The sequence below is a fragment of the Limanda limanda genome, chromosome 6, assembly GCF_963576545.1.
Source record: "Limanda limanda chromosome 6, fLimLim1.1, whole genome shotgun sequence".
NCBI classification, from domain to species: domain Eukaryota; kingdom Metazoa; phylum Chordata; class Actinopteri; order Pleuronectiformes; family Pleuronectidae; genus Limanda; species Limanda limanda.
Genome location: NC_083641.1, coordinates 27,232,557 through 27,257,528, shown reverse-complemented (window position 1 = coordinate 27,257,528; position 24,972 = coordinate 27,232,557). Strand labels below are relative to the sequence as shown.

The 24,972-nt window shown below is 44.4% G+C and overlaps 6 protein-coding genes across 6 annotated transcripts; 1 reads left to right on the top strand and 5 right to left on the bottom strand.

Moving 5' to 3' along the window:
* Positions 1-399: 399 nt before the first annotated feature.
* Positions 400-3,781, top strand: sbds (SBDS ribosome maturation factor). Its single transcript, XM_061072838.1, has 5 exons — positions 400-596; positions 796-925; positions 1,618-1,818; positions 2,467-2,631; positions 3,251-3,781. The coding sequence occupies exons 1-5, from the start codon at positions 469-471 to the stop codon at positions 3,374-3,376; spliced, it is 750 nt and encodes a 249-aa protein (XP_060928821.1). The 5' UTR covers positions 400-468; the 3' UTR covers positions 3,377-3,781.
* A 1,315-nt stretch (positions 3,782-5,096) lies between these two features.
* Positions 5,097-5,793, bottom strand: LOC133003194 (claudin-4-like). The gene has a single exon (XM_061072839.1). It carries the CDS (start codon positions 5,791-5,793, stop codon positions 5,119-5,121), a length of 675 nt encoding a protein of 224 aa, XP_060928822.1. The 3' UTR covers positions 5,097-5,118.
* A 1,314-nt stretch (positions 5,794-7,107) lies between these two features.
* Positions 7,108-7,746, bottom strand: LOC133003197 (claudin-4-like). The gene has a single exon (XM_061072842.1). It carries the CDS (start codon positions 7,741-7,743, stop codon positions 7,108-7,110), a length of 636 nt encoding a protein of 211 aa, XP_060928825.1. The 5' UTR covers positions 7,744-7,746.
* Positions 7,747-9,530: 1,784 nt separating this feature from the next.
* On the bottom strand, positions 9,531-12,696 carry LOC133003187 (claudin-4-like). The gene is made up of 2 exons (XM_061072832.1): positions 12,214-12,696; positions 9,531-10,199 (listed from the first exon to the last, which is right to left on the bottom strand). Exons 1-2 carry the CDS (start codon positions 12,694-12,696, stop codon positions 9,531-9,533), a joined length of 1,152 nt encoding a protein of 383 aa, XP_060928815.1.
* A 2,614-nt stretch (positions 12,697-15,310) lies between these two features.
* Positions 15,311-18,674, bottom strand: LOC133003184 (claudin-3-like). Its single transcript, XM_061072829.1, has 2 exons — positions 18,199-18,674; positions 15,311-16,076 (listed from the first exon to the last, which is right to left on the bottom strand). Exons 1-2 carry the CDS (start codon positions 18,672-18,674, stop codon positions 15,311-15,313), a joined length of 1,242 nt encoding a protein of 413 aa, XP_060928812.1.
* Positions 18,675-19,695: 1,021 nt separating this feature from the next.
* On the bottom strand, positions 19,696-20,748 carry LOC133003196 (claudin-4-like). The gene has a single exon (XM_061072841.1). The coding sequence runs from the start codon at positions 20,657-20,659 to the stop codon at positions 20,036-20,038; it is 624 nt and encodes a 207-aa protein (XP_060928824.1). The 5' UTR covers positions 20,660-20,748; the 3' UTR covers positions 19,696-20,035.
* Positions 20,749-24,972: the final 4,224 nt, after the last annotated feature.

Genomic DNA, 24,972 nt, shown 5'->3' with positions numbered 1-24,972 from the left:
ATAAATGAATGAATAAATAAATAGCTACATATGATCAATACTAAAAACAGAAAAAAATAAAAATAAAAAATAAATAAATAAAAGAAACACAAGTTCAGCAAGGCAGTACTTCGCACACAGCGATCCGACAGCTTGTGCTATTGACATAAGACAAAAAGGGATTCCAAGACTTCTCAAAAGAAACATTAAAGTTTTATTTCTAAATTATTTACCGTTTTTTTTACATTGAGACTCACGTGTATTTAAGGTTCGTATCCACGTGTAGTTATTGTGCCAAATATATTATTTTTCAACTTCAACCCAAAAATGAAGGCGTTTTTTAAATTATTCCGACCGTTGTTGTTTTTCTATTATTGCAGGCGGAACCTTCGCGAAGGCCCCGTGTTCCGCTGAGGACAGTGATCGCCAGCGCACTCGTGCTCTCCCCCTTGTCAGTGTCGCAGTTCTCTGTGGCGTCACATCGTCAACATGTCGATTTTCACTCCCACGAACCAGATCCGCCTCACCAACGTGGCGGTGGTGCGGATGAAGAAAGGAGGGAAGCGTTTCGAGATCGCTTGTTACAAGAATAAAGTTCTGAGCTGGAGATCCGGAGTGTGAGTAGCAGTGTCACACAACAAACTACACGTGTTCCGCCTCCACAACAATGTGTGTACCTTCTGTTTACTCTCGTTAAACGTCGGTTTAAATCATCAAGCTGAGATACGAACCAGAAACAAGTGAGAGGAGAAGTGTAGTGACATCCTGTCTGTCCTCCTGTCTGTCCTCCTGTCTGTCCTCCTGTCTGTCCTCCAGAGAGAAAGACATGGACGAGGTTCTGCAGACTCAGTCCGTCTTCGTCAACGTGTCCAAGGGTCAAGTGGCAAAGAAGGAGGATCTGACCAAAGCCTTTGGGACAGACGACCTGACAGAGATATGCAAACAGGTGAGACACCCTGTCCTGGATGTCCATCGACTACATTCACCCACACGAGACACGTCCACTCACATGGGACCTTTAAGCAGCTCTGGGTTTTACAGGAGAAGACATTGGACAGTTTGGACGTCCGAAGTTCTGGGTCAAATCAAATCAGATACACTCTATTGTCCCTGAGGGGAAATTGGTCTGGGGCCAAATTGCTACAGCAGCTGCAGAACAAAACATTGTACAACAAACAACAACAACAACAGCAGAACTGTACAAAAGGACTTATCATGTAGGACCCGGAATAATGATGGGTCAATAACAGTGAGTTGAGTATCGCACTTGCCCCTAAAAACACGTCACATGATAAAACACTTACAGGATATAACTCATAAAAGATGGGAAAATAAAAAGTGGCATTAAAACTTAATAACCAAGTGTAAAATGTGCGGATAGGATGTCTCTCATTCCCCATAATGATCCTCGTCCTATTCTCTGTCTCTATATATTAATTTCAATACCTGTCCATGTATTATTAAGTCATGTTTTGAAGGTGGACAGTTGGGTTCAGTCTCTGGTTTGTTTGGGGACAGAGTTCCTCAGGGAGAGGCTCCGCAGCCCTAGATGAGAGTTTCCCAGACTACTGCCCTCTTCAATATCCTCTGTCAACCCCCCTGACCTTTAACCTGTCTGTTTATTCATGTTGTGGACAGATCTTGGCCAAAGGAGAGCTCCAGGTGTCAGACAAGGAGCGGAGCAGTCAGCTGGAGACCATGTTCCGGGACATCGCGACGATCGTGGCGGAGAAGTGCGTCAACCCAGAGACCAAGAGGCCCTACACCGTCAACCTGATCGAGCGGGCCATGAAGGACATCCACTACTCGGTCAAGCCCAATAAGAGCACCAAGCAGCAGGTGAGGGGACAACCAGTGGTGTATAAAGTACTTGAAAGCCATACTTGAGTAAAAGTACAGATATCTTACCTGAAAGTGACTTCGGTAAAAGTGAAAGTCACCCGTCAGAAAATGACTTGAGTAAAAGTCTTAAAGTAGCTCATAATGAAAGTACTTAAGTATCAAAAGTATCTGGTGTTGAAATGTACTTAAGTATCAAAAGTACCAAAATTAAAAATGCAAAGTGCTTTTTATAGTAAGCCTATACAGACACAAAACAATCCAAAATGTTTCTCCTCAACATTTATCTCAACTGACTGAAAAATTATAACATCAACCTTTGCCGCTCAGGTAACGAGTCAGTTTGAGAATGTAAGAAGTAGAAAGTACACATATTTTTGTTCAAATGTAACAAGTAAAAGGAAAAAGTCGTCAGGAAAATAAATACTCAAGTAAAGTACCGATATGTGAAAAATCTACTTAAGTACAGTAACAAAGTATTTCTACTTCATTACTTCCCACCACTGGGGACAACACAGGTTTGCTCTTTCATGAAGGCATCACAGTCTTTATGCTGGAGAATCTCAAACCCTGACCGTCTGTGTTTAGTCTCCTCCCTTTTGTTCTGGCAGTGAAGATCTGTTTGTTCTCGTGTCCTTTCCCCCTCAGGCTCTGGACGTGATCCGGCAGCTGAAGGAGACCATGGAGATCCAGAGAGCCCACATGAGGCTGCGGCTGGTGCTGCCGGCCAAAGAGGCCAAGAGGCTGAAGGAGAAGCTGAAGCCGCTCCTGCAGGTGGTGGAGAGTGAAGACTTCGACGAGCAGCTGGAGATGGTGAGGAACATAGACTAGATGTCTCGTTCGACGGAGCTGGACGTCCGCACATGGCGGCCATCTTGCTACAGTCAACTCGCTCACCCATAACATTGTGTTGTAGTGGTACTTACTTTTTAAATAACCATAACTTGGTCAATTTTCAACCGATTTTCAAACGGTCTGGTTTGTTATAAACGTCAGAGATATAGTTATGACACTGCATACATTTTTTATTTTTAGACAATAACAAGTATTCATAAGTATGCAGTGTCATATCTACATCTCTGACGTTTATAACAAACCAAACCGTTTAAAAGTTGGTTGAAAATTGAGCAAGTTATGGTTATTTACCACTACCAACACAATGTTATGGGTGAGCGAGCTGCCTGTAGCAAGATGGCCGCCATGTGCGGACGTTCGACTACGTCGGCCGGCAATGCAGACAATACATCTAGTCTTTATATATATCTATGGTGAGGAACACGAAGGCTTTTCACTGAATACAACGATCAGGTATCCAGGACTGTGGATTTGTGCAGAGTTACAATCAGACATCAGCTAAAACTGTATTCTCCCATGATTTTAAAGTTCCCATCTTCCCCTGTGTTAACATCTGTTTCTCCCTCCCCCCCCCCAGGTGTGTCTGGTGGACCCCGGCTGCTACCGGGAGATGGACGAGCTGATTCGCTGTGAGACCCGAGGCCGCGGCTCCCTGGAGGTTCTCAGTCTGAAGGACGTGGAGGAGGGAGACGAGAAGTTTTAGGAAACCAACCAGTCTGGACTCTGCACCTTATCCACACTAACTTCCCTGTAGCACACAAGCTCGTTAAAGGGAATATATATATATATATGATCAGATCAAACATTTTTTATTTCCCAGCTTCTTGGTTGAAAAATTAATTTGACTAAAAAATGTTCCTTTTGTTTGCATTTCCACTGAAAGTATTTTGAAAATACATACGTTGCAGGTGAGTTCAAAAACCTGTTTGCCTGCATTGAATTATTATTATTATATTTTTCCTTATGTCTACTACATTATTGTATCTGCCTTGCATCAGACATGCGTGCCATGTAGACATGCTCATATACCTTATGGATTATTAACTAAATAATATTTTGTCATAAAAAATGAGTTTGCTCTGTAACAAATAAATATTTAACAAAAATATGTAAATGCTCAGTGGTTTTTCATGACACTCACTCAGATAAGCAAACAAAGAAAATTCAACTTTGGCTTTTAACTCAGAAATACCTTGTAAATGTGAAGTACCTGTCTTGAATGTTACAATAGTACAGTAAGTTACTTTCATTATTCCCAATGCAGTGTTCATATATGTTGCTGATAGTAGTAAACACAGATGAAATGTGAAGTATAAAGTCAATGATGTTCTGTAGCTGGAAGACTCTGAAACATCAAAGGTGCTTTAAAGTGTTTTTATTTGCAAAACAAAAGCATGAACACACAGACACACAACAAGGTCCAGCAGGTTAGACTTGAGAAGAATGATCACAAGAACAAAAAGGATCAGAGGGTTTTGAATCAACTTTTTCTCACAATTAAAAGCTCAGAAGAATAAAGTCTAAATTAGAAATGTGTGGCATTTGCATTTAAATGAAAAGAAAACTCCAGTTGTTTCAGTCAAAAGCAAAAGTAGGACTGATGTTTTCACGGAAGGTTTCACTGTAAAATTGTGTGTTAAATTCAAAGAGCACATTCAGAATCATGCTCTCTATTTTTTTAAAGTGTTTACTTCTGACCCTCCAACTTAACATTGGTATAAAACTTCAAATAAAAGTCCAGTTTCACGTCCGATCATTTGAAAGTGTATTAACGGACCCACAACCCACCTTCCTCCTCTTCTCCATCACGTCTCTTCTCCTTTTAAAACGATGGAAACAATTCAAATCAAATAACTTCTCTGAACCAAATGCTCCTTTCAATGTTTAATTCCGTCCTCATCCCAACATGTTTTTTCACTCAACAACAAACCAAACAAATGTGAAACTTCATGACTCTTAATACCGAGCAGTACAGTGTCTAGTCTTAGATCAGAATGAACTCACCCACTTTTAAGGCATCACATTATATTAAAAGCATCGTGGGCGCTGGTCAGTGTCGGGACAGTTCCATGAGATTCAGTTTCAGTAACTTCATAAAAACTCACAAGTATCAAGTCACAGGGATATTGTATTTTGGGGTAAATGAGGATTGAAGGTAAAATATTTGTGTTTTTTGTATATTCAGTGTGTTAGCATTAAAGAAACACAATTCTTATTTAAATCCCTATCCACACCTCTATGACTAAACCTAGTTAAATAACACAATGACCCACAACCTTGTGCTTTTCTAGTGTTGAATTCCCTCTTAGTTTAAACCAGTGTTTCGTTACCCAACATGTGCAGCGGGAGTTTGACCTCTGCTGTTAAATTGACCCCCAGTCGTCTCACTTATTTATGATTCCCCAGTTGAATCATCCTCTCTCTCTCTCTTTCTGTCCCAGTCCCTCAGATGGGATCTGACCTGTGTTCGTACTGGCTGTTGGTGAACGTAGTTCTGTTGATCCGGCTCAGAGGGTGACTGCTCTCATCCTCCATGGTCGGGTACCTGCTCTCTTTAGGCGGCTGGGTGGGACTCTCCCTCGTGGGGCACCTGGTGGTGAGGACCCCCCCTCCCACCACCAGCAGAACGACAGAGATCCAGCCCAGGTACAGAGCCGGTCCCCAGTCTCTTCTCAGCATCTCAGCGCCATCCAGTGGCTGACTGGTGTGATGGGCCGTCCAGGCTGTGGGAACCAGCAGCAGGATTCCAGACAAAACAAAGAGAACACCAGAAACCACTTTGACCTGGTTACGCTGGGGGAACCACACCGCCCCCACGGCACTGATCCCCACGGCAAAGGCCCCGGCTCCGACTGCTGCCATGACCAGGGCTCTCCACGTCCGAAAGCTTCCAGAGAGAGACATGAGAGACTGGTAGAAGGAGCAGTGCAGGCTGCCATCGTGGGCCAGGTCCCAGTGATCCCATTCCAGCCACACCCCGTCCCAGTAGGCCGGCAGGGTGGCCGTGTTGTTGTCCAGGGTGCCGCTCACCTTCCACAGGGCCAGGCAGCGGGTCAGGACGGCACAGATCCACCCGGTGAAGGCCAGGCCCAGGGCAGCGAGCTCCAGCTGCCGCATCATGACTGCAGGCCTGCTCCTCCTCTTCAGTGCAGGCCTGCTCCTCCTCTTCACTGCAGGCCTGCTCCTCCTCTTCACTGCAGGCCTGCTCCTCCTCTTCACTGCAGGCCCGACTGTCTGACCAGAATCAGCCTGCAGCAGAGCACACTGGGGTGTGGTGTTGTTTCAACGTGTGTGTGTGCATGAGTCAGGCAGAGGGAATCTGGATAAGTGTGTGTGTCTGTGCAGAGAGGAGAAACCAGTTATTCATGGGGAGAAGAAGGCACAGGCCGCAGCTGGGTGGAGATGGGGAATCCCTCTGTTTGCTCTGCTATGGTTTCAAAACAATCCCTTTCTCCCAGTTGGTGCCGAGAGGGAGAAACAAAGGTTCCACTGTGCTCAGTGCTTTTCAGGCGCTGTTGTGCTTCTGAGAGGAGATTTGATTTAAAGAGCCACAACTTGTCACTGACTTGAAGGTTTGTGTTCTCGCTGCAGAAGAGCAACTCAATTCAAACCTGTTTATACTCTGCTGTGTTTATTTTTGGAATGGAAATGTTTAACACACAGGTTAATGTCACACAGATTAATGCAGTTTCCTACTGGACCAGTACACGGGTCACATGCACATTCCACTGTTTCCTGTTACCTTCGCCCAGGAGGTTATGTTTTCACCCTCACACCTGTTCCTTTGTTTCGTCTGAAAGCACATTACACAGAAACTACTGAACAGAATTTCCACCAAAATAAAAAGGAAGTGATACGGGTCAGGGAAGAACCCATTACATCCTGGAAATCAGGATATGTTTTTGGATTTTTTGATCACTCAGGGAATCATTTATGGATCTTGATGAAAAACAATCGGACATATTTAGGGAACTGATATCATTTATATAATTATGTGTGTAATTTGGTGCAGCTTTATTGAATTTAACGGGACTGCTGTCTTACCACTGAGTCTCATTCTAGTTTCCTTTAGTTGAAAGGAACTGGCAACAAATTCATACTTCACTCACACAATGATCCACTGGGGTCCCTGGCAGCTGTTATAAACACAGAAATGCCAGTTTGCCAGAGCTGTGTCAGACAAACAGTGAAATATACCTCCTGTTATAAGCATCTAATAATTCAAATGCACGTTCCATTACAACACTTTGAATGTCCACAAAGATTAAACAAGAATTAAAGTAAAGTGGATAATATTCTTATATTATTACAACAAATTTAAAAGTATTAAAGCAAAGTCCTTTCTCACAGTTTAGATTGTATGTTTATCTAGATTTGGCCCTTTTACTACATTGCACAGTTCAAGATGTGTAAGTTATTCCCTCCATCCTGACTTCAGACATAGTTTTTGATGGCATAGCTGCCCTGGGGGGGGCTCCTGGCCCGGATGTACCCGCTGGAGGGGAACCTGGACCTCTGAGGCGGGCAGCTGGTGCACAGAATGGCCCCCCCACAGAACAGCAGGCCAGAGGTCACGAAGCCGATGTATAAGGCCGCTCCGAGCTCTCTCTTCAGCACCTCGGGGACCCGCGGGTTGTGGAAGTCGCGGATGACGGTGTTGGCCGTCCAGGAAACGGCCACGATGGTGGTCAGCGACGACAGGCAGAAGATGGCCCCGGAGCCCAGCACCACCCGGCCCTTTATCCTCGGGTGGCTCAGGCAGTTGGTGCAGCGGGCTCCCAGGAGGAAGACGAGGAATCCCAGACATCCCAGCACCAGGCTGATGCAGATGAGGCCTCGAGCGGCCTGCAGGTCGGGCGCCAGGTCCAGCAGGGCGTCGTAGAGCTTGCACTGCAGCTGACCCGTGTACTCGCTCACACAGGTCATCCACAGGCCCTCCCAGAACACCTGCATGACCACCAGGTGCGTGCCGATGAAGGCCGTCACCTTCCACATGGGCAGGGCGCAGATCAGGATGGTCCCAGCGACGCCGATCATGGACAGGCTGATGCCCAGCTCCTCTAGAGCCATGGGTCAGAGGACACACACTCACAGCCTGAAAGAGAAACAGGAGAAGAGGTTTTTACTCAGAGTGGAGAGATTTATATCCTCTCTCCCTCACATCCTAACATTCTGATGGTGCAAGTAATCAGCTGATGGGATGCAGTGTTCTATAAAACTGAAAATTATTAAACATAATGTGAATGTATGTTTTTTTTTTATTTCCAAGCTACTGCAAGGGATCATGTAAACTTGTTCTGTGCCTTAAATAAAAAAACTGTAAACAATATTGTAAAATATACTTGATTAAAAGGCTAAAAAGTTGATTAAAAACATTCTAGAGAATATGTGGGAGTTTAGTTTAACTTTAAAAACAACATCGAAGGGGGAACACTTCATTGTGGAAGGTGGAGCAGAGTAAATTGAAGCTTTTAAAACAAGTAAAGTAATATTATACTGGATCTGAAATAGTATGGGGAGAAATAAAGGAGCAAAATATGAATGTTTTCTGTAAATCCAGAAATACACAGATTTTCGAGCCATTGAGGCAAAAGGCCACTAGGTGACAGCATGTCCCAAAAAGAACCTAAACACAATGATGATGTAATTAGCTTACACAACACAGATCACACCAGGAAACAAACACGCATTTAAATTCACTAGATCCTGATTTTTTATTTCTGCACCAAACTGCTCACACTGATAAATATCAGACCTTTAAATAAGCCTGATTTTATTCATCTTTTGATCTAGAAATAGATGAAAATGTTGAAAAATCACACAATGTTTAATAAAGTGAAAATAACTTCCTTGATCTGCCCCCTAATGCAAAAGGTTAGTGACTGAGCAGTAACACATCCCTCCACCAGGGGGTGATCTGTCCCCGTATTTTTTTTGAGTAATCTTAATTAACGAACACAAGTGAAACTCAAACCTCTTTGGCGAAGAGAATTTGTATTTCTGGAGGTGAGGTGAAGAATGTAAGAATCTATGTGACTGACCCTCCTCCATCTTATATTACATGGTTTACTTGTGATCATAATAACTTGATATGGGAATCTGAGCAGGAAAACTTAAATGTTTCATTATTTCACTATAAAAGTGAAAAGGTGGGTTTCATGACTGACAGGTCAGGAAGAGCTCTAACACTGGAAATTCAACACTTATCAAATCTGTGACGTCCACATGATTAAATTAAGAACCAATTATCTTTAATTTGAGGTATTGGTTGTAAAAGGAACATTAAAAAACCTTTTTAAACACACATACGTCCTCCGTAGACAACAACCTATAAATAAATGAATCTAGTATTTGTGCGTCAGTGTCGGACGAAACTTTGAAAAGTGTGTCATCCTTCAACTGAGGTGTGTGAGTCCCTGAGTCGTCACCTGTGTTGTGAATTCTGGTAAAAACCTGACAAACAGGTTGTCTCACTTCTCTCTGTTTGGTTTCCATTACCTCAGGGGAATTCAAATGTACACTGTAAGCAAGAAGCCTGAGAGAAACACAGCTAACAACAGAAGTTCATTTATTGTGAAAAAATAGAGCCAACAATATATCAAAAGTTGCACAGTGCTGAAACAAATCAATTCCCGAAAATTGCAAAACACACTTTAAAGTATCCCCGTGCACAGAGGATGTCACGAGTAACATTCAGATTTAAAGAAATCTCCACAGTTTGATTCCTTCATGACGCTGACGTCCACATTTCCTTCATTTTGTCACTTTTCCTTCATGTTTCATCGCTTGAACGTCCACAAATGTTTCTGGAATAAACTCCGAGATTCAGTTTCCTCTCAAACACAAACACAGAGTCGTCAAATATACGTCTTTGATGGCGCGTAAGATACAAAGGAATCCACTTTGCTGTGTCCTCCGGACTTGTTCAGGAGGTACTTCACCGACGGGGGGTTGTCTTCCTTTGGGGGGCAGGTGGCACACAGCAGCCCCCCCCCCAGCAGCAGCAAGGCCCCGGCGCCCCAGCCGATGTAAAGAGAGGCCCCGATCTCTCGCTTCTGGCCGTCCACCAGCAAGGGGCTGTAGAAGTTCCTGATGATCACGCTGGCGGTCCAGGAGACGGCGATGAGGCAGAGGACGCCACTGATGATCAGAAGCACGCCGGCGGCCACCGACGCCCTCGCCTTGGCCCTCTGGTCCAGAATGAAGTTGGTGCACTTTCCTGCGGCGAAGGCGACCAAGATCCCGAGGATGCCGACGACGATGGAGACCACCACCAGGGCCCGGGCCGCCTGGAGGTCTCCGCTCAGCGCCAACATGGAGTCGTAGATCTTGCACTGCATCTGGCCCGTGCTCTGCACCACGCAGGTCATCCAGATGCCCTCCCATATGGTCTGAGCGGTTATTATGTTGCTGCCGATGAAAGCAGAGACCCGCCACATGGGCATGCCGCAGACGATGATGACGCCGATCCAGCCCAGGAGGCCCATGGCGCAGCCCGCCATCTGCATCCCCATGGAAGTCATCGTCTTCGCTCTCTGGGAGTTGCGGAGAAAATCTCCAGCGTCGATCGGGAGCCCGTGTGCATCCGAAGCAGAATGACACTGAAGAAGGGAAGGCGTGAAAGCTAAAGCTATTATTAAAGAGAGATCACAATCCCTGCCAAAGAATACCAGCCATGCAGGATTCTTTGTGCACGGGGACAATGAGGGTTGGAGTTTCAATTCTTCCTCTGGATGGATTTGAGGCTCGTGTTACACAAGGTTTTGTCGGTTTCTCTCCAAAGGGGACGGACGGATGTGACAGAGAGTTTGACGGACAGAACGCGGAGTATCGACGTTCGGACAAAAGACAAAGACACAAATCTGCAAACTGAGACTAAAGCATTCACGACACAGTGATTTGTCTCTTCACACGTTCACTTGCACAACGATGAGAGTGAGGAACTAGAAATAAATCCAAAGCATCTGATTGCCCCCTGGTGGCTGGCTGCAGTATAGGTCATGACCCCCACCTCCTCTTTGTTAGTGGATGGGACATGGACCGAGCTAAAAAGTCAAAGTAAAACGTTAAATATATTTTAAGATGTCTGAAGGTGTCCTTAGTCATGAAGTCATAAATTCATCAGGGGTTGAAGTAGATTCTCTCACATTCCTCAGTAACTACGGAGGAATGTGAAACCAGGTCTCAGGTAGAAACAGGGTGTGAGCTGCCTGACTTCACTTGTGTAAACATCTCATTTTGATCATGAATAACTTTCGAGTTAATTACAAATACACTTCACTGCTTCTTTAAACACTCTCAGAGAACCCGGGGGTGGGATGTGGTGTGGGTCCGGGTCGGGGACAGATTCTAGATTTTGGACAATTTCAAAGATTTCCAAAGATAATTCATGAATCTTGATGAAACAATCTGGCGTATTAAGAGCAGTGATATCTATGAATGTGTGTAACTTGGTGCCACTTGATAAAGATTTCAGGGAATTTAGGGCCTTGTAATTTAACCAGTGATTATTTTCCCTACAAAAGTTATTTGCTGTTGTAGATTTGTTGATCAAAAACATAATTTCAAGGATCATTTCTGCAGGGGACTGGGTTTCTATGGGACAAATATCCTGTCTAAGATGTTAATAATCATTGGTCGTCTTTCAAAATGTCCCCTTTGTCTTTTCCTTGTTCGAGTATCCATTTCAGATTGTTTAAATTCTAAAACCAACCCACTCTCACTCGTCCTGTGACACAGCTTTGATTGGCAGCTCGCACTGTAGAACTGGTGGAACCGGTTTAACGCCTGCACCGAGAACTCACACAAAATGGATGCTTTGTTATTACAAGTGCAGAGTTGTTATTATCAGGCAGAAACTGGTTCATCACTGTTTTCTTCACCCCTTCTTTGCCTCATGGCCTGGAAATTATCAAGTTGTCTTTATCTCAAACTTGTTAAAACGCATAATTTTTCTGTTGAAGAAATATTGACACATAGACATCAGTTAAGTAAAAGTTTTATTAAAAATCAGGGATTTCAATGAACAAAGTCTTTTTCATGATGCACAAAGATGATTGTAGAATATTTCACACAATAAAATTCACAATATATTATCGGCACTGTACAAAGTTCCTTTCATCGCAGCTCTTTCCAACCGTCTCCGGTTCGATTCGCCAAACATTCAGAGGAAAATAAGGTTTGAAACAAGCTGAATACAGAGAAGCTCAGTCGTCAAACTGTTGGAGGGATTTCTTGCCAGTTCTGGAGTTTCCACATCGGGTCTTTGGTTCTTCGTTCTTTAAGAAACCGTCTCTCTCTCACTCGTGGGGCTTTCAGTAACTCGCAGCGACGGAGGGTCACTCAAGAAAAGTCAAATAGTTTGCAGTCTTTGTCGGAGCGAGCGGGCTCTCAGACGTAGGCTCGGCTGGTGGCTGCTGACCTGGCGCCGGAGTACTTGACCGGATACTCTGGGCTGTCTTTAGCCGGGCAGGAGCTGCAGAGGAGGGCGCCGCCCAGGAGGAGGAGTGCCGCCGTGCCCCAGCCGATGTAGAGCGCGGCCCCCAGCTCTCTCCTCTGAGCGTTGGTCATGAGGGGGTTGTAGAAATCCCTGATGATGGTGTTGGCCGACCAGCACACTGGGATGAGGACCAGAACCCCGGCAACGATGAAGATAATCCCAGCAGCGATGGCCACCTTGGCTTTGGAGCTTGGCTCCTCAATGAAGTTGGTGCACTTGCCCCCAGCGATGCCCAGGAGGACCCCCAAGGCGGAGACGATGATGGCGATGACGATGAGGGACCTGGCGGCCTGGAGGTCCTGAGGCAGAGCCAACATGGAGTCGTAGATCTTGCACTGCATCTGCCCGGTGCTCTGCGTGACACAGTTCATCCATAGGCCTTCCCAGATGACCTGCGCCGTCACGATGTTGGCGCCGATGAAGGCCGTGACCTTCCACATGGGCAGGGCGCACACGATGATGGTCCCCAGGAAGCCGATGATGGCCAGGACAAAGCCCAGCATCTGTCGTCCCATAGACACCATGATGAGATCGTTCTTTTCGGTCGGAAGCGGGTGCAGTGTCTCTGAAGCTCGGCTCGGGTTGTGAAGTTGAATGAAGACGGTGGCTCTTGTTGTTGGCTTTTAAGGATGTCGTCCATGGAGGCGGAGTCCAAGTGTCCTTCCCTCTGACCTGAAACCTGTGTGTCGAGCGGCCTACCAGTCCGACCAGATTCTTCACAGCATCTGTACGTGGAGCCGGAGCAGTTTCGATGAGAGGAGCATCAATGACTCTATGTAAATGAGGCCGTTGGAGCCGCCCAGCATTCCTCTTTCAAACAATGCAGAGCCAGTGGCCAAACTTCGATTGGGCCAACGACTGGAAGATCCGGTCCGGTGACTGGCTTCACTTCAGCAAACAGCACCGACACGACGGAGGGAGTTTCACCGGATGTCCGACGTGAACGGAAAGCACCGTGTTTTTAAAATCTCTTTAATCAATGTAATGGAAAATTCAACTGATCAATGTCTTATGACTGTTTTGACAATTCTTTCTACAACTGTATGCTGGATTTGATTCCTCTTTCTATAACAGTGATGCCAGACAGCAGACGTTTCCTGTCTATCACATAGTATTTTAAAACTTTCCTTTTTAACTTCTCCTGGTTGCACTCTGAGTGTGTAACCCTCTACAGAGCTTATAATTAAAACCTCTAAGACAACTCCGGTCTGAGAAACTCATTATTTCAAATCTCATGATAAATTTCCACGACATAATAACCACAGGAGGGGATTCCTGTTTGATTTCCAGGTTGAATGAAAGTATCGCACTGATCAATGTTGCAGTGGATTAGATCAGAACAAAAAGCTCTTTTAAAGATGTTAGTAAGATCCTCTGCGTTTGCATTTCACCACTTTAGATTCAAGTAAAGAGATTAAATTATAGTTATGTTAGAGCTCTCACCATCAGCTGGGATCTGACTCGAATACTTCACTAAGTTGAATGAAACACACAACTGATCAGAGGATTTATTCATTATTCATTTGTTCATATGATGTTTAAATCAAAATCAGCAGGTTTGGTTCTGACCCTTTTCTCCTCGTCTCACACTTAGTGATAATAATTAATTGTTTCTGGTATTAAATCACAGATTATTGTAATGGGTGGTCAAATGACTGTTTAGTCTGTTTATTCTTATATCTATTCTTTTGTAACTGTGTTTCTTATTATTTTTATAACCTTCTTTTAAAGTGTTATAGTTACGTTAGAGCTCTCACCAATAGATGGGATGTAACTCGGCTATTTCACTATGTTGAATGAAACACACAACTGATCAGAGGATTAATTCATTATTCATTCGTTCATATGTTGTTTAAATCAAAATCAGCAGGTTTGGTTCTGACCCTTTTCTCCTCGTCTCACACTTAATGATAATAATGAATTGTTTCTGATATTAAAACACAGATTATTGTAATGGGTGGTTAAATTAATGTTTATTCTTTTGTAACTGTGTTTCTAACTGTTCCTTCTTTTAAAGTGTTATATAAATAAAAATATAAATTGTCATTCGTGTCACAGGCAAACTCACCGGAACTTACTCATTGTTCTGGGAGTTTGTTCCAGTGACTCTGCTGCAGAGGAATGTGTTGGTTGCACTGGTTTGTTTTTGCTTTCGACTTCTTTTCAGTTCATCCTGAAACCGCTCGACTGAATCTACACCTGGAGACCGTGATGCTCTTCATCGTGTGAAATCACCGTCTGCTTCTTTTCTTCTAATGTTTTCTCATTTACATAATTCTGTAAAGTGGCCTTGGCTGCTGTTAAATCCTTGAAATGCACAATAAGAATCACATTTACGGTTGTTTTTATTCTTGTTCATGTTTTGGGTCATTCACTTTTTCTTTGTATTGCATTGCATCAGTCTGATAGAAACAAACCACTTCCTGCAGTGACACCTGCATCTGAGGTTTGAGTTACACTTCCTCTGCGGACAGACGGGTTTGTGACGAGGAATTGTTTGTCTGAACGAGTTTCTGTTCACACGTTTCTTTTCTAATCTTTTACCATTTAAGGTTTGTCACTAGACAAGACCGGCTTATATATTATATTGGATCTAGTTTTGTACTTTGTATTTTATTTATCTTGTGTGTATCATGTGCCTGATACCTGTAACACAGGAAGTTCCCAGTTTATGATCAAAGTACATTGATCCTAATGAGTGTTGATCGGTCGTGAATGTTGTGACCCCATAAAAACAGATACATGAGTATTCTACAAACGTTTTATTGAAATCATTTTTGAATAATCAGAAAAAAAGTAAAGTGGCAGAAAACAAACACATCACAAGTCACAAGTCATCACTATAAGTACAAAATATTCTCTGTATGACGAGTAAATAAATATATTAGCTGCTGAACAGCTTCTCCAGCCTCAGTGCAAACACAAGCTTGTTGATGCAACATTTCTCTCGTGACGTGACTCGAGCAGATTTTAACTTCAGAGCAAGAGGAATCCAGAAAAACATTTCATCAAAGATTCACAATAAACAAACATCGATGGCTCGAGTGAAGTTATTCCAACACGTTACTGGAAAAACCGGGCCTCTAAATACAAAGTCTGTTTAGGTGCTGTGGTGGTTTCCCTGAAGTCTCTCAGCTTCTAGAGGTAGTTTCTAGGAGCGTATGTGGGGGGTGCAGCGTAGGGTTTGGTGGGTGCATACGACCCTGTTCCTGTGTAAGGTCGGCTGGACGGGGGTGCGTACACAGGGGCGTAGGTGGCTGGGTTTGGCCCTGGGCCGGTGTACGGGTACCCGGGTGCTGGTGGGTAACCTGGGTATCCGTACATGGGCCTCTGAGGAGGACAGGAAGTGGTCAGGATGATCCCGCCGATCAGGAGGATGGCCGCCGAGGCCCAGCCGATGTAGATGGACGCTCCGATTTCCCTCTTCTGCGTCTGGAGGGTCAAGGGGTTCTGGAAGTCTGTGATGGTGATGGTGGCCGACCAGCAGACGGGGATGAGGATCAGGATGGCGGCCAGGATGATGAGGCAGCCGCTGATGATCGTCACGTTGGCCTGGGACGCCTCTTTCTTCAGGCAGCCGGTGCACCGGGCTCCGATGAAGCTGACGATGAAGCCGATGAAGCCGCAGATGAGGGAGATGATGACCAGCGCTCGGGCGGCCTGCAGGTCCGGGGACAGCTTCATCACCGACTCGTTCAGCTTGCACTGCATCTGTCCCGTGCTCTGCATCACGCAGTTCATCCACAGGCCGTCCCACACGATCTGACCCGTCACGATGTTGGCTCCGATGTAATTGGTCACCCTCCACATGGGGATGCCACAGACCACCGACGCCCCGACCAGGCCGATGAAGCTAATGATCTGACCTGCCACTTCCTTGCCAATCCTCCCCATGGTGAAGAGGCTGTGTCCGCGGCCGGAGATCGAAGCGTTTCCAAGCGTCTGTTTGTCTCTCTCGTGTGAGACAGCTCTCCCTCCTCTGTGTGAGGGAATGTGCTGCAGGAGGAGGGCTGGCCTGTCGTCAGGTGAGTTCTTCTGGACAAACAAGATTCCTGCTCCTGGAGCTAGAGGAGTGGCAGGCGCTTTGAAACACTGCTTTACTTCTGTCCTGGAAAAACAAAGTTTTATGTGCAACTGCTGGAGGAAGGACGGGGGGGCGGAGTTACAACAACTCTTCAAGGGTCAACAGGGTCTTTACTGTGCTAATTTGAAATTAGAGCATTGTCGGGACGTCTGAACCCTCACACACGACGATGAGAGATAATGAGATGATTTCATTATGAAGCTGCTATTGACATTTACATTTTCAGAGATGTTTCCAGCTGATATTTACCATTCAATTGTGTTATTTTAGTGTTTTAGTTATTTAATTTGGTACATTTATGTTAAATGTGCTCTTGATTATGATTTAATCACAGCCAGGAGCGTTTCAAGGGACTTTGGGGCCCGGGCAGGCAGAAAGTACCAAAGTGACTGAAAAACACATGATGATAAACCACATCATTCCAATCTTCAAATTCATCTTTTATGGTCAAAATTATACAAAAAGTTCAGACTTTACCTACATACATTAATAAAGTAGTAGTAGTTTAAGTGCATCACATTTTATCTCTAATGGAAAAATCTAAATATGTCTGATTTCATCCAGATCCATGAATTATTCTCTGGAAAATCAGTGAAAAGATCCAGAAATCTCACAATAATAAAGAAAGTGATGAAAATAAACAAACACACAAACAAAGGGTGTAGTAATGGTGACTCATCAACAACAAGTCGAACCCACAACAAGCAGAGGGACGTGATCTCTCTTGTCTTCGGCTGCTGTTTGTTTGAATCCCTGATGCTGAGTGTGTGTTTGTTTCTATGTCGGGTTGTAAAAGGAGTAAACACAAGATGTGACTTTCATTCAGGAAGATTTAACACAGACAATCATTTCCAAAGTGAGATGGAGAGCATGTGTGTTTCAGTGTCAGAGAAACAAATACACACTCTCTCACTTTGCATTTATAATCCTCCCATGATGGAAACCTGTGTTGTGTAAAGAATCTGTCGACACCTCAGTCACATGATACTGAGCCCAATCACAGGGGGGGGGGGGCGCTTGTTTACAGGAAGCTGACGAGGGAGGAGACGAAAACCCACAACACAACATTTTAAAGATCGAAGCCACAGATTAAAATTAAGGTAAAATGTCAGCATATTATTATGGTTTAAATGAACTTAACTCCTCTCGGTGTATTATGAAGTTATTCACTGGAGGACAAATTATGAAGATGTTGTGTTTTTTTCTTGCAATTTAACTTAAACTTAAATTCAGGGTTCAGTTTGTTTATTGAGACGCCACACCAAGATCTGTGGATTATTCTTCAGAAAAACTAATCTTGCCATGTTAAAGAAATTAAGATAACAATCCATTCAGAATATAGTTTATTTACAATGATAGAAAAGTACAACATTCACAAGCAAACACAGAAATATCGAGAGGTTCAAAGACCTGAAAGTGGAATTTCAAGGAAAAGGACATTAATAAAAATGTTTTACATATCAAACTAAACATCAGAGAAGTGAGAGAACAACTATTTACACGTCCTTTTGTTATTAAAGCAGATATTTCCAAAGCTTATCTGCTGTAAGTAGAAGTTATATTTGTAATCCTCCTTGTTAGACTTAGACATTTAAAATAAAATATAATGATAAATCAAGTTTTGGTGTTTAAGTCGAACGCAGTAAAATTACAGTGGAAACCGTGATGTTGTTTCATCGAGCTGTGATTTCATGTTTTTGAATATATATTTTTTAATCCTAAAGCAAACTCTCATTTCCTTTCCTGTTCCTGTGACCTTGAGAGTCCGAAGGTCAAACCAGCCTACACGTATTCCCTGGACGTGGAGGTCGACCTCACAGGTGTGAATTTGGGGACGTAGTGGGGGTGCTCTTGTTTGGGAGGGCAGTTCCAGCACAGCAGTGCCCCCCCCATCAGCAGGAGAGCGGCAGCGGCCCACCCGATGTACAGCGCCGCCCCCAGCTCGTACCTCTGGGCGTTGATCATCATCGGGTTGTAGAAGTTCCTGATGATGGTGTTGGCCGACCAGGACACGGGGACGAGGACCAGCACCCCCGACACGATGAACAGAACTCCAGCCAGGATGCACGCCTTGGCCTTGGAGCGCTCGTCCTCCATGCAGTTGGTGCACTTCCCCCCGGCGATGGCCACGACCACTCCGAAGACCCCCGTCAGGATGGAGATGATGGTCATGGCGCGGGCGGCCTGCAGGTCCTGGGGCAGCGCCAGCATGGAGTCGTACACCTTGCACTGCATCTGGCCCGTGCTCTGCACCACGCAGTTCATCCACATGCCCTGCCAGATGGTCTGAGCCGTGATGATGTTGGCGCCGATGAAAGCGGTGACCTTCCACATGGGCAAGGCGCACACCACCAGCACCATGAACCAGCCGAGCACGGACATGGATATGCCGATCATCTGAATCCCCTGGGAAACCATTTTGCTCCTCGCACCTTTAAATCCAAAGAGAAAGACGAGTGGGACGGTGCCAGCTCGTATTTATAAAGAGGAGAAGGAGCCGGGACATGAGGGTATCTGACACCACAGTGCTCTGCTCCCATTGGCTGGAGGGAGTTTACACACAAACACAGAGCCAGTGACCTTTAGTGGTGCTGACCGGCCAGAAACCAGCTGCTTCAAGGTCAGATGCAGGAAAACAGCTTCAGACTTTAATTAACCTTTGGTCCTCTGATTCCTTCACTGATGAGACGAAGAGCTACTTACAAACTTTAACAACTTTATTCATAAACTCTGAACAATACGTGTTCAATATACAAACTGTTCAACAGGAAAACTGGACCCAACTTCTGAATCGTGAATTCAAAATGAATTTTGGGTTGATTACAGTTACATCTTAATTTAGGAAGACGATTAACTTGAATTATGAAATATCAGTTGTTTACCTGAAAATGAGGAACCTCAAGATGCTTTATCTGTCTTTACAGCAAGGGGGCAGTGTTGAACAGGTAGTTACTGAGACACTAAATTACTCAGAGAAGATAAACAAGTTTTTAAACGTTTTAAAAGTTCCCATGTTGGAGTTTATGTGAACTATTTTCATTAGTTTAATGCAACTTCTTGGTTTTGAACATGTAAGGAAAATATGATTTTTTGTAAAAGATCCACATAATCTCATAATTCACAAGGATTATAAACCCGTTATAGTATAGTGTATTTTTTGTATTATTGTTTTTATTTGTATTTTGTTGTTCTCTTCTGTGATTATGTCGTTTTATAAGCCTTTAATATTTAGATGAAGTTTCTGTATAAAACATCTTTTCAGAGTATTTTAAGTGTAATACAATGAATATTTATCATGAGACAAGTTGATATGAGGACGTTTTTATTATACTTCGATAAAACATGTATCATAGCTTTTAAATATCTACAAACTAAAAACTTTTCTATAATCTATAATATGTTTGAATAACAAGTTAATAACAACAACACCCAAAACATGGAAAATGTAATAAAAAAATCTTTATTTACAGTTTCAAACCATTAACATGAAATGATGTAAAAGGACAAATGTTGACAACAAAAGAGAATCAAGTAACAGAAGCAGAGGAGCAGAAGGTTTGTGTTGCTCCATCTCTTTCCCCCCCGGCCCACAGAGGCGGTTGAGGGTGTGGTGCTCACGTCTTTATCTTGGCACCGATGAAACAAACGACAGCGGCTGAACCCGTCAAACCGAACTGGGAGCTCGGTGAAATCCATGTGAAAATTCAAATCGTACATGATGTGGGGACGTGACCACAAAGTCTTTTCCCTCAGTCTCTCCCCAGGCGGCTGCTGGCTCCTCACACGTAGTCCCTGGGGGCGGAGGAACGCGGTGCATTGTACTTGGCGGAGTACTCATCCTTGGGAGGGCAGTTGGCGCAGAGGAATGCACCCCCGATGATGAGGAGGGCCGCGCCCCCCCAGCCGATGAAGAGCGCCGCTCCCAGCTCCCTCTTCTGGGAGCCCATCATCATTGGGTTGTAGAAGTCCTGGATGACGGTGTTGGCCGTCCAGGACACGGGGATGAGGGTCAGGACGCCCGTGAGGATGAAGATCACGCCGGACGCCACGCAGACTTTGGCCTTGGCGGCTTCGTCCTCCACGCAGTTGGTGCACTTGCCCCCAGCGATGGACAGGAGGATGCCCAACACGCCCAGAATGATGGCGACGATGATGAGGGCGCGGGCGGCCTGCAGGTCCTTGGAGAGCGCCAGCATGGAGTCGTACACCTTGCACTGCATCTGGCCCGTGCTCTGCACCACGCAGGTCATCCAGATCCCCTCCCAGGTGGTCTGCGCCGTGACGATGTTCTGACCGATGAAGGCCGTGACCTTCCACTGGGGCAGGGCGCAGGCCACGATGGCCCCGATCCAGCCAATGATGCACAGGGCGATGCCCAGGATCTGCAAACCGGCTGCAACCATGTCTCCTCACAAAGATTCTTGCACAGACGTCCAAAAAAAGAGCAAAAGGTCCAAACAGTCGAGTCTCTGGAGGTCGGTCAAGTTCTGCTGGAAAGATCCTCAAGAGTAAATGTTTGGAAAAGGTTGGAGTGGGTCTTATATACACCTCACCCGGGAGGGGCTTGACACACACACACGCACACACACTTGCACAGTAAGCTGTGACGTGACGACCACACACACCCCCCCCCCCCCCTCCCAGCCCAGGACGTGTGTCATCATGCCAGTTTTTGTGATCGTTGCTGGTGAATCAGTCACAATAACGGTGACGAACAGCCAATGAGCTCAGCGACTTTCCAAACCACCGCCAACCGCACCCTGAAAACCTTTTTGTCCATTATGTGGTTTTTTTTTTAAAATGTCTGCATCTTTTCTGTTGTATTCTGTGGTTTAAAGTGACTGGAAACAGCTGAAGCTGAATGTCTGGCACACATCAGCGTTTGAGGAACTGTGAAGAACCACTTTGGGTTTTTATTTTGCATTGCATTTTAAGTTCCTGCAAAAAATGTTTCCTGATTGAAGAGGTTTAGAGTTTCGGTCAATTATCGTGTTCTGAACAAAAAGGCCATTTGTCACAGACGAGGAAGTGTCGGGTTTGTACGAGACAACAAAAGTTCTTGTTGCGATTTTTTGCTCCTCGATGTCGCGTGTTAACATTTGACCTTTGGTGTGTGAGCGAGTTTCAGGTTGAGGAGAGAACACACAGGCTTTTGTTTGCAGATGCAACAAGTGTTCAAGAGAATAAAGTACATTACATTACTATTCTCTTACTTCACTTTTACTTTGCATTAGATTTAAATCCTGAGACCAGAGAATATAACAAGAGTCACTGTTTTGTACAGTTCACTCCAAACAGCACATTGTTAATGATAAATAACTCATTAACATAACTGGTAGATTATAAACTGCTGATAGAGTAAATACTCTGGTGTCTATGAGTCTCTGCACCCTCAGGTGTTTGCACCAATACAAGTACATATCACATCCTGCACAGATTTGAACAGGCATTTTTAAACAGTAGTGTAACAGAAAAGCACAAATAAAATGATTTCCCCATGAAAGGCTTACAAAACAAAAACTATGAAACAAAAGCAAGGGTGTGAAAATCATAAAACACATATTTATCTATAAATATCAATCACAAAGACATATATTTTAAACTTTGACGTGCATGCATGAAGAGTAAATATGAAGAATAAAAGCCGGCTGACCTTTCAGAGTTGTCAGTCCTTGACGGCTGACGGGTTGCAGCTTTCTTCTCACCGAGGTTTATCTGTGGAGAAGCAGCCCACGTCCCACCTGAGTCCTCAGCAGTGGTCCGCAGCAGCGAGGGGACATCAGGAGGGAGATGCTGAGGAGCTGGTCAACACCGTGCCAAGTGATTCCAGTTGACAAACTGATGCAAAAAGAGAGAGGGGATAGTGAGAAGGGGCAACGAGAGGTAGAGAGAGAATCAGATTGTTGCAGAAATGAATGGGGGCAGTGTTTGAGAGCCAAAACTACCGTTAGGACTATAATGCCTCTATTTTATCCAAGGTAAGATCATTAAAGGGACTTTGGCCCGGCTATGGAGATTGGGTTCCACACACAAGGAGGCTCAGAGGAATTTCCACAATTAAGACTCTGAGGAGAGATGGTTTCAGGGTGAGATTAGTGTGATGTGTGCGTCCTGATCGGCCTCGGACAAGAACATGCCTCATTTCACATACAAGCCGGCAACACGGAACAATCGCACATGTGCATGTTCTGCGACTGATTCAAATCAAGTCGTGCAAAGTGCAGATGATTTGCATTTTCTTTTTCTGAAAGCAACGCTGCTCATTGAGGCAACGTATTTGCAAAAGAGGGCCGGAGCGTTTTCTGTTTTTCCACGTGACACAAAGACTGGTGCAGCCGTGAGAAAGTGCCAGAGGGAGCAGGAGGGACAAGTGCCAGCAGGTTGTCTGAGGCAAGCCCAGACTTCCCAGTAACGGCCGACTTCTGCTTTCACCTGCTTGTCCAACCCTTCAGTTAAAGGCTGGGCCAGTGTGCAACTTCAGGTTCAACACACAACCAGGTGCTGTCAGTCACTTTGTCCAACACAGCCATTCTGTGGATTTAAATTTGACTAGAATTCCCCAGAATTTAAAGTTAATCAACAGATATAGATCAAATGTGTGTGGGTGTGTGTGTGTGTGTGTGTGTGTGTCTACACTTAGCTGTCAGTTTATTAGTCACACACGGTTAAACCTGTTTGACCATTACGACTTCATTTAGGCTGAAAGGTGTTGCTATTATTTTGTCATCCCGATTTTATGTTTAATGCAATGACATCTTCACGAAGGAGGATCTATTCCAGGACAGTTTGCTGGAGTAGCTAATAAACAGTTTAACTACAAACAACCAGTTTGACTGTTCGAGTCTCAGCCTGTATGTAGAACTGGTTCCCCAGTTCTCCCACTGTCCACAAATGAAGCCCAGATCTCCCACATACACACGCTGCCATTATGTGTGTCTGTGCAGCAGGAATGTAATACGCACTTTGGTTTTTAAATCTTGTCCATGTCTCTTCTGCTAACATGGAGGAGTCAGCCAGCCATCACCTTGGCTTCACTTTTGTGGAGCGGCCATGTGTCCCTCTTTAAAAACAGAATCAATCAGGGTGGGAAACCATCAAATTACCAGTTTATTACAGTTCTTTTCGATTGCATAAACACTAAAAATAAAGGTATTACACAATTATCAAAACCTTACACTCAAGGAGCAAAACATGGGCCCAGATCTGAACCACTATACGCACAATGTCAGCTTCACACTTTTTGCAAAACAATACACACAGTGATGTGGTTTAAGCACGATACAAAAGCAGCAGGTGAGTTCACCTGTCTTCAACCATAATGGAAGGGGTCAGAAGAAGAAGAAGAGTGAGGGTGAAAGGGGGAATCCACGGAGGAGGAGAAGGCTGCAGCATGAGTGTGTGGAGGTATTTATTTTTCACTTTAGCACTGTGATGTTGCATACTGCACACGTGACCTTTATCATGTAAATGTACTGTATACCAGACCTATGCTGAACTACACAATCTTGTCTTTCACTGTATTTCAGAGAGTTTTACAGATGGATGCTGAGGAAATTCATAAACATAGATGAGGCAGGGTTCAACCTGACATAAGCAAGAAGGAGAGGCAGAAATATCATTGGCCATGGGGCTATAATCAGTGTCCCAGGGCAACGTGGGGGGTAACATCACACTTTGTGCTGCCATTACACAGAATGGGGTCCTCCTCCGTCACGCCAATATGGGTTAGGGTTAGAATACAACACACCTGCACGACATGGTCACAGCAGTAAACCACAGGCACCAGATGCAATACATTCTCATCTGGGTAAATGTGTCATTCCACCGCTCTGCTCTGGTCCAGAACTGGTTTCAACAACCATCACAGTTTACAGTACTATACCTTCAACCATACTCTCAGTTTCTAAACCCAATCAAAGAGTTTTTCTCGGCATGGCAGTGGAGGGTTTACGATCTCAGACCCAAGGCTCAGGTTCCCCTCATTGAAACCTGAACTGGATACAGAATTTTCTGCTTGTCTGATATTTGCTGAGCTTACAGTGTTATGCACACTACTGTAGTAGCATGCACATTTCAATGTTGACTGATTTGGGTATATGGAGAGAAATAAATAATATTTCAGTCTGCAGCATCTTGTGTAGTGTTTGGTGAATTTATTGTATATCTGCACTTTCTCTGTGTACTTCACTTACAGGACTCTAACCACTGAGAAGTAGAATGTCTAAAAGTGTTTGAGGTTAGCAGCAGCAGTGTGTAACTGGGTCAAACTGAATTAAGTCATATGAAGCGTGTGTGTTTCATATGGTAGCAAAATATGGTTTTGATAAATTAGTGTATAGTTTTTACAAGAGTGTTTCATTCTGCAAAGGATCTGAGGTGTTCTGCTCATTGTGTGTGTAGTTGTGCTGATTTTGTGTAGTGTTTTGAAACACCAAACAGTTATAAAATTTGCGAGGTTAGAGAAGGTAGAATCAATAATGGCCCATGATGCCTTGCAGGGAAAAGTCAGGTAGCTATAGAATATGATTAGAAACATATTGTGTACACGTTTCCTTTACCAAACAAGGTGGAGCTGGAATTTTGTCAGTTTAACACAAACAATCATGGTTCAAATGACAAGAAGCTGACATTTTATGAACCAGGATCAAACATATTTAGCTCAGAATAATAAAAACCAGGAAGTGTGATGTTTTATTTATGTGTTTATCCACGTGAA